Consider the following 16,782-nt stretch of genomic DNA (forward strand, 5'->3'; position numbering starts at 1 on the left):
CCCCTGCTCCCCCCGAGCTCTGCCGGGGCCCCTCACTCCCGACCCGCAGCCCCCTGCTCCCCCCGAGCTCTGCCGGGGCCCCTCACTCCCGACCCGCAGCCCCCTGCTCCCCCCGAGCTCTGCCGGGGCCCCTCACTCCCGACCTGCAGCCCCCTGCTCCCCCCGAGCTCTGCCGGTGCCCTCACTCCCGACCTGCAGCCCCCTGCTCCCCCCGAGCTCTGCCGGGGCCCCTCACTCCCGACCTGCAGCCCCCTGCTCCCCCCCAGCTCTGCCGGTGCCCCTCACTCCCGACCTGCAGCCCCCTGCTCCCCCCCGAGCTCTGCCGGGGCCCCTCACTCCCGACCTGCAGCCCCCTGCTCCCCCCCGAGCTCTGCCGGGGCCCCTCACTCCCGACCTGCAGCCCCCTGCTCCCCCCGAGCTCTGCCGGTGCCCTCACTCCCGACCTGCAGCCCCCTGCTCCCCCCCCAGCTCTGCCGGTGCCCCTCACTCCCGACCTGCAGCCCCCTGCTCCCCCCCAGCCCTGCCGGTGCCCCTCACTCCCGACCCGGAGCCCCCTGCTCCCCCCCGAGCTCTGCCGGTGCCCCTCACTCCCGACCTGCAGCCCCCTGCTCCCCCCCCCGAGCTCTGCCGGGGCCCCTCACTCCCGACCTGCAGCCCCCTGCTCCCCCCCAGCCCTGCCGCTGCCTCTCACTTCCTACCCGCAGCCTCCCCCGTGCCCCTCACTCCTGGCCCGCAGCCCCGCTGTCCCAGCCCGGGGGTCCCACAGTTCTATGAACACAGATTTTTCACTGTGGGGGGGATCCCCAAGAACCCTCATCCCCAGCCAGGGGAGCCTGGGGGAGGGGTGCGGAGGGGGGCAGTTCCTGGGAGAGAAGGTGAGGGGGGTAATTCAGGGTCCCCCATATCCTGAGGGCAGGTGACAGTCAATGTCCCCATTGTACCGACAGAGAAACTGAGGCCCAGAGAGAGGAAGGGTCAGGGGAGAACCCAGGAGTCCTGCCCCTCTCCCCTTGTGAACAACGACCGGGCTCTGAGCCGGGGCTTGTTGCAGGGCCGGTACCGCGCAGCGGGGCTCTGCCCCATGGGGGAATCGGGGGGTGCAAAGGGAGCTGCTGTCTCCGGGGCTGGCGGGAGAAGCTGGGGGGGCCTCTATGCGCAGTGGGGTCCCCCCGCCCCAACCCCGCGCTCGCCCCCCCCCCGGACGCCTGGGTTCGCGGCCCCCCACTCCCGCAGGGGGGCACCTACCACGCACTGCATCGGGAGCAGCCGGCGCGTCGCGGCTCCTTCCGGGCCGGCTGGAGCGGGCTGGGGAGACGGAGCCGCGCGTTGGGGGGGGCGGCTCCAAGGCCCCCCCCGATGGGCTCCAGCCGCGGAAGGGCGAGAGCGGGCCTGGGCAGCGGCCGAGCCCCGCGCGCGTGAGTGTGCAAAGGGGGCGCGTGCAAGGGACGAGCATCTGGGGGGTGAACGTGCGAGGGACGCGAGAGTGTCGGGCCGGCCGCTGGCGGGGAATGTGCAGGGGGGCTGGAGTGAGTGTGCAAGGGACGAGTGTGCAATGGGGCTATGAGCGAGCGTGCAATCGGGATGGGGAAGAGTGTGCAATAGGGAGGGTGGAGGCGAGTGTGCGAGGAGGCCCTGGGGGTGTCACGGGGGGGCTGTCTCCGTGGGTCGGTCCCTGGCCGCGCTCCAGCCGGTACCTGCGGCCACGGGGGGGGGGCGGGCTCTGAGCCCCACCCGCCGCCTGGAAGCTCCTAGAACCGCCCCGCGCAGCCCGGCCCGGGGACGCTCCAGGCGAACCCGGGGGCTCCCCCCCCCCCCCGTCTCCATCTGCAGCTGCCCGAGCTGGTTGCTAAGCAACTGCCTCCGGGAGCAACATCCTGCATCGCAACCAGGTGCCAACGGCCGCGCGGAGGGAGGGGGACCTGGGGGAGGGGCAAGTGGGGAGCAGGGGGGCACCGCCTGATCGAGGTGGAGGTGGTGGGGGGCCTGGCCCACAGACAGCAGAGTCCTCCCTGCTGAGGACCCAGGCGTCCAGCCCCCCAGGGATGCAGAGGCTCCCTGCAGAGGGGGCTATCCCGGAGGGCTGAGCCTCTGAGCCTGGGGGGAGGGGGCCTGAGGGGCTGGGAAGGGAGCAGAGGGAGGAGGTGCCCTGTGGAAATGGAGTGGGGGCTAGTGGTTAGAGCAGGGGGGGGCTGGGAGCCCGGACTCCTGGGTTCTCTCCCTGGCTCTGGGAGAGGAGTGGGGGCTAGTGGTTAGAGCAGGGGGGGGCTGGGAGCCCGGACTCCTGGGTTCTCTCCCTGGCTCTGGGAGAGGAGTGGGGGCTAGTGGTTAGAGCAGGGGGGGGCTGGGAGCCCGGACTCCTGGGTTCTCTCCCTGGCTCTGGGAGAGGAGTGGGGGCTAGTGGTTAGAGCGGGGGGGGCTGGGAGCCCGGACTCCTGGGTTCTCTCCCTGGCTCTGGGAGAGGAGTGGGGGCTAGTGGTTAGAGCAGGGGGGGGCTGGGAGCCCGGACTCCTGGGTTCTCTCCCTGGCTCTGGGAGAGGAGTGGGGGCTAGTGGTTAGAGCAAGGGGCTGGGAGCCTGGACTCCTGGGTTCTCTCCCTGGCTCTGCTGCAACCTCAAATGTCACCATGCCCAAGTTCCTACCCCTCTCTGCCAGTGGGCGTCTGCTGCCTCCCTCCCCAGGCATTGCTGCTTGGATGGGATCCCCCCCCTTTTGCTCTCTAGGCGGGGGCACCAGATGTTCTGGGTTTTGTGGGGAGCTGGGCACCCAGAGACAGCGGCGGGGGTCCAAGGCTGACGGGAGGGTGCAACCCCTAGCCCTGCCTCCTGCAGTCAGACTGGCTGGAGTGGGTGAAGCAGAGAGATGGGCCTCCCCGTGCAGGGCCCCACACCCCCCCAAAGCGCCGGGGAAGCCACGGACACCCCTGCTGGTGCACAGCCCCCCCAGGGTCCAACACATGCCCCTGGCTCACTCCCCCCCAGACGCAGTGTGACCCTGGGCCTCAGTCCCTCTCTGCCATGGGGAGAACAACCCACCCGCTCTGCAGGCCAGGAGCTCTGTGGGGCAGAGGCAGAAACCGGCCGACGGACTAGCTCAGTATATTCTCACTTCTGTTTTAGAAACGGGGAATCAGAAGTGCAAAGGAGGGGCAGGGGCAGGGATTTGCCCAAGGCCCTGCAGGGAGTCGCAGAGATAGGAACAGAACCCAGGTGTCCGGGCTCCCCCCCAGAAGCCGCCCCGGTATTGCACTGGCCCCGGTTACTAGCCCTGCACAGGCTCTGGTCCAGGTGACTCACAGGCTGTTACAGAAACAGACCGGAAGGGCCAGGGGGGTGGGGGTGGGGGTCCCGTCCTGGGCAGCCTCAGGCCCCTGCTGCCAAACTCGCCAGCTGCCCACAACCTCCCCCTCACCCGGGGGTGCCCAGCGAGCCCCCCCGGCAGCAACAGCTGAGGCACCATTGCAGGCCCCGGGACAGAGTAGGTGGGGGGCCTGTAGGGCGGGCGCTGCTCCCCTGGGCCAAACTGGGTGTTCGGGGGCGAATGGAGGTGGGCACAGGGACGGGGCTTCGAGGGCCAAGCACGGGGTAGTTTCAATGGACTTTCAATGGGGCACATAAGTGTGAAGCGTGTCCAGTGTGCGCACGGGGCGCGTGCGGCTTGCCGTGGGCATGCATAGTATAAAATCTCACTCTGACATCCCTGCTCCGTTTCCCTGCACGCTGACCAATCCCACTCAGGCTGCAGGCTGGCGGGGTCAGCCCCTTGCTGCCCCTGTGTCTGGGCGTGTGACGATGCCCGATGGTGCCCAGCACAGGGCTCAGTCACGTCCCCCTGGCATGGCCACTGGGGAGCCCCGGGCACGGGTCAGCCTGGGCTACGCCAGGCACACAGCGCACGAGGGGCCGGTGTCACCCCAGGGTGCGGTCCGGCCGCAGGAAGTACCCTGAACCCCAGAATCTACCATGCTCCCAGCACCCCCGGGTGAGTGTCAGGGTTACCTGGCGCCCAGGAGCACCGGGCTGCGGGGACGGGGCGGATCTGGGCTGGCTTGAGCCCCAGGCCGCTGGGGGAACCTCCTGCCTGCCCTTCCCGCAGAGGGCACCATGGGCCAGCCCCAGCTCTCCCAGGTAGCCCATGCTGTTCGGCTTAGCCCTCGGCACAGGCCAGGGTGGATGGGGGCTGATGCTGCTCCAGAGCAGCCAGCCCCCGTCACAGGAGTTTGCACAGGGTCTAGGCCCCCCGAGGGCCGAGTGGGACTTAGGCTTTGGGGGACCACAGGAGGCCCCTCCCCTGCTCAGCCACTCCCCCCTCAGCTCTCCCCCTTCCTGGCTTTCAGCCGCAGCTCCCACAGGGCCGGCTCCTCTCCCAGCCCGGCCCGGAACAGGGGCAGAGTTGCCGGCTGGGTGTGGGGCCTGGCCAACCCTGCGTGTTCCAGTAACGCCCGGGGCCCCACACGCAGGGATTGGGCCCCACAGGTGTGCCAGGGAGCTGGGCCTGCCCCACGCCTGCTGCCGAGGGACAGGCCTGGAGCCCGGCCCTTAGCTGCCAGGAGAGGGGGCTGGACCGCGCCGCGAGTTCAGCACGCCACTGAGGTTGAGCGGGGGGCCCGGCCCAGCCCGGCCCCCAGACACAGACACGCAGGCGGAGCGTGGGAATGCGGGTGTATTTGCCATGGAAGCCCCCTATTGAAACAGGCAGCGGGGCCCCACCCCCAGCACAGCGCCCCCTATTGCTGCCAATAGGCTTTGGCTTGCTAAGGGCTGGGAGGAGCCACCAGGCTTAGGCCCCACCTACCAGCCAATGACCTTTTCACACCTGCATTAGGATTTGCCCCTCCTGGGTTGCCCCAGACCACTGAGCCAGCACCTGAGGGGTCCAGCACCATGCAGGGTGCGTGGGCACGCGCAGGGCACAGAGGGGGCAGGGGAGGGGGGCAGAGGGAGCCCCCAGGAGGAAGAAGACCAGCGAACCCATTGCTCTGTGAATAGAGCGCGATCCTGCCTCGCGGACGGTCCCAGGCCCGCCCCAGGGGGGCAGCCCCCCCTTTCTCTGCCAGCCCCCGCAGGACGCGGCTGCAGTGGGATCCGGCCCCCGCCCCACACGGCTTGCGGCAGGTCCCACGGGTGGAAGAGTCCAGGGCATCGGCCAGCCAGCTAAGCTGAGCAGAGCCTGAGTCGGGCAGCGGGCGTAAGGCCTCCGTGGTGAGTCAGTCCCGGCCGGGCCGGAGTCCCCAGGCCACTCCGCGGATGCTAAAATGAGGTCTCGTTCAGCCGGGCTTTGGGCGCCGCCAGCGGGACGATGGGCAGGGCCTCGCTGGCCACCGAGGGGGAGGAGGAGCCGGACCCTGGCAGGGCGGGGGGCAGGGTCCTGACAGAGGGGGTGGGGCTGGCTCCGGAGGGCCTGCGGGCCGGCATGCCGGGGGCACGTAGCAAGACCTTGCCCTTTGCTCCAAGGCGCCCTCCGTCGGGCTCCCCGACCGGGCCAGGCCTCCTGGCCTCGAGCCCGGAGGAGCGGGCCAGCTCGTGGCACCGCTCGACGAAGCTGCCCCCACCATGCAGCCCGTGGGGAGCCCGGGGGTTGCCATCCGGTCCATCCGCTGGCCGCCGGGGGCAAGGCTCCGGCGCGGGGCCGTCACCGCAGTTCAGGGAGCTCTGGCTGGCCGTCAGCGCCGCGAAGGGGCCCTCGCGGGCCCTGGGCAGCAGCAGGCTCCCGCGGGCAGCGCTCAGCAGGAGCCCGGCGCTGCCAGCCCCCTTGGCGGGTCTGTCTCGGGCGCCATCACTCCCCTGGGACTGGAGGCTGTCGGGAGAGGAGAGGGGCCAGGCGTTAGCCAGCCAGGCAGGCAGAGCTCACGCAGAACCGAGCGGCTCTCTGCAGCCCCACATGGGCCCAGGGCGGCCAGTACCGGCCCGGCTGTGAGACGCCAGTGCGTGGAGCCCAGTTTAACCGGGCGCCCCCCAGACCTGGCGTAGCTCTGCCAGCAGGAGCCCAGCCCGCAGCCCTGGGCTCCCCGGGGCCCCCTGTACCTGGTGCTGGAGGCCCGGGGCGTGCCGGGGTGGGCGAAGGAGCAAGCTGGGCTCATGTCCGGGGTGCGCGTCAGGGCCAGGTCACACTGCTCCAGCTGCTGCAGCAGCTCCTCCTCCGTCAGGCCCCCCACCTCTGAAAGGGAGGGGGCAGAGCACAGGTCAGGCTGCCACGCGCCGGGGGGGGAGCACCCCCCAGTGCCAGGGAGCCCCTGCAGCACAGGGGCCGGGGGCGAGAAGGCGACGGGTACCTGGCGGCTTGCCCAGCATCTCCATGGCCGTGGTCAGGTCCCACATCTGCAGGCTGCCGTTGGCGTGGCCCGTGAAGAGGTAACGGCGCGGGCGGGAGCCGATGCGGCTGGAGCCTTCGCACTCGTGCACCGTGAAGGCGGTGATGGCCGTGCCGTCCACGGAGCGCACCTCGCAGATCCTGGGGCAGGGGCAGGGCGGGAGCTGGGGGCCAGGACGCCTGGGTTCTTTCCCCCCGCTCAGCCACGGGCCCTATGGGACCTCGGGCAGAGCCCGCCCTCCCGGTGCCCGTCTCCCCTTTGTACAGAGAGGCTCCGCCACCCCCCATCCCTCGGGGCCCCTCCACCACGGAGCCTCCCCCGCCAGATGCAGCGCCAGCCACGGCGGGCAGCGCGAGCCACGTGACCCACCCTACCCCCAGCCGGGCCGTGTGGCCCCTTGACCCAGGCTCGGGGCCCCCCCAGGTACCTCTTGCCGGTGGAGGAGAGACGCACGAAGACCTGGCTGGCGTCCGGAACCACCTTCTGGATGAAAACCTGCTGATCGTCCCGCTCCCCGAAGGGCCCTGCCGAGAGCTGCCGGTCAGTGCCCCTGGCCTCTGCCCCAGGGCAGGGACACGCCCGCGCCTCCTGCCCCCCGCGCCCCCTGCCCCCCACTGCCCCCACCCCGTTCCCGAGCTCCGTCACCGCCCCCCCTTCCCCCCGTGCCCCCCAGCACCGTCACCCCCTGGCATCACCCACCAATGTCGGTACCAGCGCTGCAGCCCGCGTGCCCGTCAATGTCCTCCAGGGACAGGATCTTGAAGGAGGCCAGCGGGGTGGAGCCCGGCTGCGTGGAGATCATGCCGCGGAAGCGCGTCACCGTCCAGGTGCGGACGTGGTTGTTATCGGCACAGACTGGAGGCCAGGGGGACAGACTCGTTTAACCAAAGGCTCCCTGAACCCCCTTGCCTAAGGGGCTCCCTTCCCCCATCACGAACAGGGCACCAGCTGGGCCCCTCACTCCTGACCCACAGCCCCCTGCTACCCGCCCCTCCCGCTAGCCCAGCCGGTGCCCCTCACTCCCGACCTGCAGCCCACGCTGTCCCAGCCCTGGGTCCTCTCCCCCCGCCCAGCCGGTGCCCCTCAACACAGCAGCACAGCCCCCCCAGCCCGTTGCCTGGCGGCACCTACCCGAGATGAGGTGCTTCTCGGACAGCATGATCCTGGTGACGGGGCTGCGGTGCACGGTGAAGGTCTGGAAGAGCTGGGGCCCCGAGCCCACGGTCTCCGGGTGCTGCACGATCACCCGCACCGTCCCCGAGCTGGTGCCATAGGCGATCTCGATCCAGTTCCCGCTGTCGCCTGTGGGGCCCCATGTCAGCCGGGGAGAGCTCCCCCGTCCCCCCCGCCGGGTTAGGGCCCCGCCCTCAAGCCATGGTTCAGTGGGGGGCCACGGGGAGGGGAGTTGGAACATCAAATGCACTATGGGGACCACAATGGGGGGTGGGGGGGGGAGTCAGGACGCCTGGGTTCTCTCTCCAGCTCTGGGAGGGAGTGGGACCTAGTGGTTAGAACGGGGGGGGGCTGGGAGCCAGGACTCCTGGGTTCATTACTGACTCCCCGGATGGCCGGGGACAAATCCTTTTCCTTCCGCAGCTTGAGGCTGAATCCTGGATTCTGCGGCGGGCCGGGGGCCAGGGGCCGGGGGCCGGGGGGCAGGGGCCGGGGGGCGGGGCCGGGGGGGCGGGGCAGGCCCCTTACTTGTCTTGGGGGTGAGGTAGACGCTGAGGGCGGTGACAGCGTCCTCCGCGGGGTCGCGGTACAGCTCCGTCACCAGCAGGTCGTTGTCCTTCATGCGGAGGGGGAACTTCTGCACATCTGGGGATGGGGGCACGTGTCAGGGCAGCCCCAGCCCTGGCCAGCCCGGCGGGGCCAGAGCGATGCCCACGCTGCCCACAGGGCCTGCCCTGGCCGGTGCCCGGCCCCTCCTGAGACACGCCCGTCGGCACAAGGCAGCAACAGGGCGCGGCGAGGCCCAGGCCGGGGGCTCCCCCCCCCAACCCATCACCACGCAGGGGACGGGGATCAGCTCCCAGCTCTGCCCCTGCCCCGCGGGGCCCCTCCGCAGCTGGCAGAGCCTGGCCCTGGGGGGCGAGCGGCTGCCCCTGCCCCACCCCATCCCGCCCCCAGCTCTGCCCTGCTCTACCCCACCCCCAAGCTGCCCCCGCCCCGCCCCCAGGCCATCCCGCCCCAGGCTCTGCCCCGCTCTACCCTGCCCCACCCCACCCCGCCCCCAGGCTGCCCCCCGCCCCAGGCTCTGTCCTGCCCCACCCCAGGCTCTGCCCCGCCCCGCCCCCAGGCTGCCCCCGCCCCGCCCCGCCCCCAAGCTGCCCCTGCCCCGCCCCAGGCTCTGCCCCGCCCCGCCCCCAGGCTGCCCCCCGCCCCGCTCACCCACGTAGTAGATGGAGCCGTTGTGGCAGCCCAGCAGCAGGAAGGTGCCGGCCGCGTCGTAGCTGCTGATGGGAACCACGTCCTGGATCTGCCGGGGGGCCAAGAAGGAACCTGCTCAGTCACGCCCCCCTCAGCTCACACTGTGGCCCCCCCAGCTCCCCCAGCCATGCCCCCTGCTTGCCCTGCGTCCCCCCCACAGCTCCCCCCGCTTACCCTGCGTCCCCCCACAGCTCCTCCCCAGCCATGCCCCCGTTCGCCCTGCGTCCCCCACAGTTCCCCGCCCAGACATGCCCGCTTGCCCAGCGTCCCCCCAGCTTCCCCCCGCTCACCCTGCATCCCCCCCACAGCTCCCCGCCCAGCCATGCCCCCTGCTTGCCCTGCGTCCCCCCCACAGCTTCCCGCCCAGCCATGCCCCCTGCTTGCCCTGCGTCCCCCCCACAGCTCCCCGCCCAAGCCATGCCCCCTGCTTGCCCTGCGTCCCCCCCACAGCTCCCCGCCCAGCCATGCCTCCCGCTCGCCCTGTCCCCCCCCACAGCTCCCACCCAGCCATGCCCACCGCTCGCCCTGCGTCCCCCCACAGCTCCCCCCCGCTCACCCCGCAGCTGCCCCGTCTCACGGCTCCCAGGGCTCTCTGCTGAGTGCTCCGCGCCCGCGGCTCCCCCCCAGGCTGCCCCCCTCACCTGCCAGTGCTTGGTGACGGCGTTCCAGACACCGATCTTGCCCGTGTGGCTGGTGGCGATGAGCTGGCTGCCCACGAAGAAAAGCGCCTCCACCGGGACCCCCAGGTGGAACACGCCTGGCCAGGGAGAGGAGCCGTGAGGGGGACCGCCCAGGGCCCCCCCGCGCTGAGCTCCCCCCACCCCTCGCTGAGCTCCTCGCCCCTGCCCAGTTCCCCGTGCTGAGCCCCCCTATACCCCACCCCTCGCCGAGCCCCCTGCGCTGAGCCCCCCATACCCCACCCTGCCCAGCCCCCCTCGCTGAGCCCCCCTATACCTCACCCCTCGCCGAGACCCCCTCAGAGCCCCCCTATACCTCACCCCACGCTGAACCCCCCTCGCCGAGCCCCCCTATACCCCACCCCTCGCCGAGCCCCATACCCCACCCCACCCCTCGCCGAGCCTCCCTCGCTGAGCCCCCCATACCCCACCCCGAGCCCCCCTTGCTGAGCTCCTCCTCCACCCAGCCCCACTCGCTGAGCCTCCCTATACCCCACCCCTCACCGAGCCCCCCGCGCTGAGCCCCCCTGTACCCCACCCCGAGCCCCCCGCCCCCTCACCGATCTCACTGCCGTTGCCGTCGGCCGGCAGGGCCCAGAGGATGATCTCGCTGCAGGACGCCACGGCCACCATCTTGTCCTGCTCGCCCAGCGACCCGCCCAGCACTTTGGCATTCAGGGCCACCCGCTCGATGACCCAGTCCAGCCGCGGGCTGCAGAACACCTGCTGCCAGCCCGACGTCTCCTTCATCCTGGGGGCCAGAGCAGGCGTCAGGCCGGGCTGGCCCCAGCCGTGCCCGGGGGGAGAGGGAGGGTTGTGCTGCAGGGGTCAGGGGCTCCGGGGTCTGTTTGCAGCGGGACCCCCGTGGCCGGGGAGGCAGGAGACCCATGCGGTTACCTGTAGCACACGAGGAACTGGGCGTAGGCCACAGCGATCCAGTTATGGTGCCCGCAGACGATTCGGACCATGCCGGGGTCACTGGCCAGCCCTGGGGCGGGAAGGCAGAGACCAGCACAAAGGAGGAATGGAGTACGGCTCAGATGGCACACGGCAGATCAGTGACAGGGCCAGGAGAGAACCCAGGCGTCCTGGCTGCCAGGGCCCCTGCTCTAACCACCAGACCCCGCTCCCCACCCACAGCCGGGGAGAGAACCCAGGCGTCCTGGCTGCCAGGGCCCCTGCTCTAACCACCAGACCCCGCTCCCCACCCACAGCCGGGGAGAGAACCCAGGCGTCCTGGCTGCCAGGGCCCCTGCTCTAACCACCAGACCCCGCTCCCCACCCACAGCCAGGGAGAGAACCCAGGTGTCCTGGCTCCCAGGGCCCCTGCTCTAACCACCAGACCCCGCTCCCCACCCACAGCCAGGGAGAGAACCCAGGCGTCCTGGCACCCCCCCGGCCTTGCCCCGCTGTAACCACTAGCCCCCAGGGCTCTTCCAGACCAGGCAGCTGGAGAACGAGGAGCTCCCCCAATCCCGCCCCCAGGGCCCCCGTACCTGCCCCGAGGCCCCGCTCCTCCAGCAGGCGGCCCAGCAGCCCGGCCTGGCCCAGGGTGGGGGGCAGGGTGTTGCTGCGGCGCACGGGGGCCCTCTCGGCGGCGCTGTGCAGCCGGGCGGCCACCTGCGGCCCTGCCACGCTGTGCCGGTTACGCCGCTTGGCGGGGAACACTGCAAGAGGGGGGGCCGTGGGACCATTGGGGGGGGGGGCCATCAGAGCCAAGCCGCCCCTCCCCCGCCCCACCCAGCCCGTCTCCGCCCCACCCAGCCCCTCCCCCGCCCATCTCCGACCACACCCAGCCCGTCTCCGCCCCCACCCAGCCCCTCCCCCGCCCGTCTCCGACCACACCCAGCCCGTCTCCGCCCCCACCCAGCCCCTCCCCCGCCCATCTCCGACCACACCCAGCCCGTCTCCGCCCCCACCCAGCCCAGCCAGTCCCCGCCCCGCCCCTCCCCTGCCCAGCCCGTCTCCGCCCCACCCAGCCCCTCCCCCGCCCCGCCCAGCCCGTCTCCGCCCCCACCCAGCCCCTCCCCCGCCCGTCTCCGACCACACCCAGCCAGTCTCCGCCCCCACCCCGCCCGTCTCTGCCCCCACCCAGCCCCTCCCCCGCCCCCACCCAGCCAGTCTCCGCCCCCACCCAGCCCCTCCCCGCCCAGCCCGTCTCCTCCCCTGCCCCACCCAGCCCCTCCCCCGCCCCGCCCAGCCCGTCTCTGACCACACCCAGCCCAGCCAGTCCCCGCCCCGCCCAGCCCCTCCCCACCCCGCCCCGCCCGTCTCCGCCCTCCATCACTTGGCCCAGGGCGCAGCACCCACCTGGGGGGGGGGAGGTAGCCATTGAAGAGGACGCTCCCGCAGGCTGAGCGGTCAAGCTCCTCGCGCAGCTGCAGGCGACGCACTGGGCAGGAGAGGGGCAGGGGGTGAGCTGCAGACCGCCCCCCCGACCTGTGCCCCCCGCGCCGTTCCCAGCGGGGTGATCCCGTCCCCCCGTCCCCCCCCTGTGCCGTACCCAGCGGGGTGATCCCGTCCCCCCGTCCCCCCTGTGCCGTACCCAGCGGGGTGATCCCGTCCCCCCGTCCCCCCCTGTGCCATACCCAGTGGGGTGATCCCATCCCCCCTCCCCCCTCGCCGTACCCAGCGGGGTGATCCCGTCCCCCGTCCCCCCCCGTGCCATACCCAGTGGGGTGATCCCGTCCCCCAGTAACCCCCCGCGCCGTTCCCAGCGGGGTGATCCCATCCCCCCCGCCCCCCTCGCCGTACCCAGCGGGGTGATCCCGTCCCCCCGTGCTCCCCCCGTGCCGTTCCCAGCGGGGTGATCCCGTCCCCCCCCGTTGCCGTACCCAGCGGGGTGATCCCATCCCCCCGCCCCCCCCCGTGCCGTACCCAGCGGGGTGATCCCATAGAACTCAGCTTCGTGCAGCAGCAGGGAGATGTTGACGCCCCTGGAAAGACACAGCGACAGGCTAGGTCAGGACAGAGGCCGGGACTGGAGCAGCACAAGGCAACACCAGATTTGCCCGGGTTCGGGGCGCACCCCCTGGATGTGTGGGAGCCCCCCACTGCCCCAGGGGCTCAGGCAACGACCCACAGGGCCAGGCGCCGCACAGACCCAGGACGCTGCCTGCAGCCCTGATGGGCTGGGCAGACCCCCTTTCCCCATTTCCGGGGCCACCGCTGAGGAGGAGGAGCCAGGAACGCCCCAGTGCTCCTGGACATCCCTGGCACAGGGGGTCAGACGCTTTCCCTGCGCCCTGCCCAGGGTGTCAGCACCCGCAGTGCCGTGCCATACCTGGGGTCGAGCTCCTTCGTTCGCAGGAAGTTGAGAATGGGTGCAAAGACGGTGGGGTCTCGGTCGATGAAGATCTGGGGGGGCAGAGAGCAGGTCAGGGGGCGTCTCTCCCATCAGGAGCAGCACACACGGTGCCCCACGAGCCGCACTCCACGCGTCTCAGCCCACGGCCCCATGGCTGGGAGCCCAGCGAGGCCCAAGCTCGCCACACGGGCAGGTCTCCAAAGCGCGGCTGGTGACCGTACAAACCAGTGCCCCAGTGCTCGGTGGCAAGGGGGGCTCTCCTCACAGGCAGGGCAGGCCCCCGTGGGGTGCTAGGGGGCGCTGTGCGGGGCTCAGCAGGGGACGCTCTCCCCTGGCAGGCAGGGCAGGCCCCCGTGGGGTGCTAGGGGGCGCTGTGCGGGGCTCAGCAGGGGACGCTCTCCCCTGGCAGGCAGGGCAGGCCCCCTTGGGGTGCTAGGGGACGCTGTGGGGCAGGGAGTGGGGCAGGGGGCTTGGCAGGGCAGGCCCCGGGGGGTGCTAGGAGGCGCTGTGGGGCAGGGAGCGGGGCGGGGGGCTCAGCAGGGGGTGCTCTCCCCTGGCAGGCACTCAAGAGCTCTGCACAGACAAGGTGACCTCTGGGCTGCCAGATGCCTCGTGCCACAGAGGGACCCTTAATGCTGGGTATGCAGCCGATCTGGCAAGCGGCTCCCGCGACCCGCAGCCCGGCTCCCCACGCTGCAGCCCCGGGGGTAACTCACCGCTCCCGTTTCATCTTCAGGGTGGAGATCCGGCCACTCAGGAGGCTGGAATTTAAACAGAGACAGAGGTGACTGCTGCTATCCACCCTGCGGGCTGGGGGCCACGCAGGCCCCGACCAAGCGGAAAGGCAATTACAGAACCCCAACCACTATAACCTCAGGGCTGTGACGCCGCACCACCCGCTCCGCTTTGGGCAGAGAACAGGCCGGGTCAGCCCAAAGGTCCTGTCTGCCGACCGTGGTCAGTGCCAGGTGCCCCAGAGGGAATGAACAGAACAGGGAATCACCAAGTGATCCATCCCCTGTCGCCCATTCCCGGCTCCCGGCAAACAGAGGCCAGGGACGCCACTGATGGACCTGTCCGCCATGAATTTATCTAGTACTTTTTTGAACCCGGTTATAGTCTTGGCCTTCACAGCATCTCCTGGCAAGGAGTTCCACAGGTTGACAGTGCCTTGTGTGAAGAAAGACCTCCTTGTGTTTGTTTTAAATCTGCTGCCTGCTAATTTCCTTGTGTTCTGGTTCTTGTGTTGTGGGAAGGAATCAATAAGACGTCCTTATTTACTTTCTCCACACCGGCCATGATTTTATAGCCCGCTATCACATCCCTCCTTAGCCGTCTCTTTTCCAAGATGAAAAGTCCCGGTCTTCTTAATCTCTCCTCACACAGCAGCCTTCCATCCCCCGCATCATCGTTGTCGCCCTTTTCTGCACTTTTCCAGTTGCAACAGATCTTGTTTGCGATGGGGCGCCCAGATCTGCAGGCAGCGTTCAAGAGGGGGCGTACCAGGGATTTACACCAAGGCAACCTGACATTTTTTGTTTTATTCTCTCTCCCTTTCCCAGACAGCTTTTCTGACTGCTGCTGCGCACTGAGCGGGTGTTTCCAGACTCCCAGATCTCTCGGGGGGTAGCACCTAATTCAGGCCCCAGGGGTTTGTCGGCAGGGGGTTGGGTGCTGAGGTTTTGCTGCCCCCTGGACCCTTCACTTGTAACGGTTCAGAGCAGACTGATCCCTGGGGAGCAGACTGGGCAGGACCTGACGAGGGCCCCCCAGGCTGGGGCCCTGCGCCTTGCTAGCTGTCGGTGCCAGGGGTGGGGCACAGGACCCAACTCGGTCCCGGGGGAACCAGCAGCCGACAGGAGAGTTCCCATGAGCCCTGCCCGGCGCCGGCCGGCGGCTGCCTGGCCCTGCGGGGCTGTTTGCACCTGCGGCCGCTGGATCGGCGACACGAGAGGCAGGGCCGCCAGGAACCTGGCCCCAGGTGGGCGGAGGGTAATAGGGCAGGTGCCTTGTACCAAACCCAGAGCAAGAGACGCCCAGGGCTGCGATGGGCCGGCTGTGCCGAGGCGGGCTGCCCCCAAGCCACCGTGCCCCCGCCTGGCCGGGCTAGGGCCCTTCGCGCCCACGCACAGGGACAAGCAGCCGGGCCGGGCTTCTCTGCCCGTCACCTTGAGAAGAACGAATCCGAGATCCAGGTCAGGGTCTGGCGGGACGTGCTGAACCTGCAACGGCAAAGGGCGCAGTGAGCGAGCGGCCGGGCATGCCAGGGGGACACGGAGCCTATGGAGGAGAGTGAAGCGGGGGGGGAGGGCCCGGCACGTGGGGGGGAGTGAAGGGGGCGGGGCCCGGGGGGAGTGAAGGGGGGTCGGGTCCCGTGGGGGCGGGGACGGAGGGGAGTGAAGGGGGGGCGGGGCCCGGCCCGGGGGAGGAGTGAAGGCGGGTGTCGGGGAGGGGGATCCCGTGGACGGGGGTCCCGTGGGGGCGGGGCCAGGGGGAAAGAAGGGGGGCGGGGCCCGGCCCGGGGGGGGGCGAATGAAGGGGGCGGGGCCGGGGGGAGTGAAGGGGGCGGGGCCCGGCCCGGGGGGGGAGTGAAGGCGGGTGTCGGGGGGGCGGGGCGGGGATCCCGTGAACGGGGGGTGCCGTGGGGGCGGGCCCGGGGGGAGTGAAGGGGGCGGGGCCCGGCCCGGGGGAGGATGAAAGGGGCGGGGCCCGGGGGGAGGATGAAGGGGGCGGGGCCCAGCCCGGGGAGGATGAAGGGGGCGGGGCCCGGGGGGAGGATGAAGGGGGCGGGGCCCGGCCCGGGGGGGGAGTGAAGGCGGGTGTCGGGGGGGGGCGGGGATCCCGTGGACGGGGGGTGCCGTGGGGGCGGGGCCGGGGGGAGTGAAGGGGGCGGGGCCCGGCCCGGGGGAATGAAGGGGGGCGGGGCCCGGCCCGGGGGGGCGAATGAAGGGGGCGGGGCCCGGGGGGAGTGAAGGGGGCGGGGCCCGGCCCGGGGGGGGAGTGAGGGCGGGTGTCGGGGGGGGGGCGGGGGTCCCGTGGACGGGGGGTCCCGTGGGGGCGGGGCCGGGGGAGGTGAAGGGGGCGGGGCCCGGTCCGGGGGGGGAGTGAGGGCGGGTGTCGGGGGGGGGGCGGGGGTCCCGTGGACGGGGGGTCCCGTGGGGGCGGGGCCGGGGGGAGTGAAGGGGGCGGGGCCCGGCCGGGGGGGGGTGAAGGGGGCGGGGCCCGGTCCGGGGGGGGGAGTGAGGGCGGGTGTCGGGGGGGGCGGGGCGGGGGTCCCGTGGACGGGGGGTCCCGTGGGGGCGGGGCCGGGGAGTGAAGGGGGCGGGGCCGGGGGAGGTGAAGGGGGCGGGGCCCGGTCCGGGGGGGGGAGTGAGGGCGGGTGTCGGGGGGGGGCGGGGGTCCCGTGGACGGGGGGTCCCGTGGGGGCGGGGCCGGGGGGGTGAAGGGGGCGGGGCCCGGTCCGGGCCGGGGGAGTGAAGGGGGCGGGGCCCGGCCGGGGGGGGGGTGAAGGGGGCGGGGCCCGGTCCGGGGGGGGGAGTGAGGGCGGGTGTCGGGGGGGGCGGGGCGGGGGTCCCGTGCACGGGGGGTCCCGTGGGGGGCGGGGCCGGGGGAGGTGAAGGGGGCGGGGCCCGGTCCGGGGGGGGAGTGAGGGCGGGGGTCGGGGGGGGCGGGGCGGGGGTCCCGTGGACGGGGGGTCCCGTGGGGGCGGGGCCGGGGGGAGTGAAGGGGGCGGGGCCCGGGCGGGGGGGGGTGACGGGGGCGGGGCCCGGTCCGGGGGGGGAGTGAGGGCGGGTGTCGGGGGGGCGGGGCGGGGGTCCCGTGGACGGGGGGTCCCGTGGGGGCGGGGCCGGGGAGTGAAGGGGGCGGGGCCGGGGGAGGTGAAGGGGGCGGGGCCCGGTCCGGGGGGGGAGTGAGGGCGGGTGTCGGGAGGGGGCGGGGGTCCCGTGGACGGGGGGTCCCGTGGGGGCGGGGCCGGGGGGGTGAAGGGGGCGGGGCCGGTCCGGGCCGGGGAGTGAAGAGGGCGGGGCCCGGCCGGGGGGGGGTACTCTGAGATAGCGCGT

At 72.1% G+C, this 16,782-nt stretch overlaps 1 protein-coding gene across 1 annotated transcript in view; it reads right to left on the minus strand.

Moving 5' to 3' along the window:
• Nucleotides 1-4,646: 4,646 nt before the first annotated feature.
• The window catches only part of SHKBP1 (SH3KBP1 binding protein 1), a 14,323-nt gene continuing 2,187 nt past the window's right edge, over nucleotides 4,647-16,782 (minus strand). Inside the window, 18 exon segments of the mRNA XM_078850349.1 lie at nucleotides 4,647-5,793; nucleotides 6,021-6,153; nucleotides 6,269-6,447; nucleotides 6,735-6,831; nucleotides 7,007-7,162; nucleotides 7,439-7,609; nucleotides 8,009-8,125; nucleotides 8,699-8,786; nucleotides 9,379-9,494; nucleotides 9,975-10,165; nucleotides 10,312-10,402; nucleotides 10,911-11,083; nucleotides 11,728-11,806; nucleotides 12,292-12,350; nucleotides 12,698-12,771; nucleotides 13,438-13,454; nucleotides 13,457-13,482; nucleotides 14,890-14,943. Of these exon segments, the coding sequence (XP_078706475.1) occupies nucleotides 5,247-5,793; nucleotides 6,021-6,153; nucleotides 6,269-6,447; nucleotides 6,735-6,831; nucleotides 7,007-7,162; nucleotides 7,439-7,609; nucleotides 8,009-8,125; nucleotides 8,699-8,786; nucleotides 9,379-9,494; nucleotides 9,975-10,165; nucleotides 10,312-10,402; nucleotides 10,911-11,083; nucleotides 11,728-11,806; nucleotides 12,292-12,350; nucleotides 12,698-12,771; nucleotides 13,438-13,454; nucleotides 13,457-13,482; nucleotides 14,890-14,943 (2,368 nt within the window). The 3' untranslated portion in view covers nucleotides 4,647-5,246.

This window comes from Lepidochelys kempii, chromosome 23 (genome assembly GCF_965140285.1).
Source record: "Lepidochelys kempii isolate rLepKem1 chromosome 23, rLepKem1.hap1, whole genome shotgun sequence".
Classification (NCBI taxonomy): Eukaryota; Metazoa; Chordata; order Testudines; family Cheloniidae; genus Lepidochelys; species Lepidochelys kempii.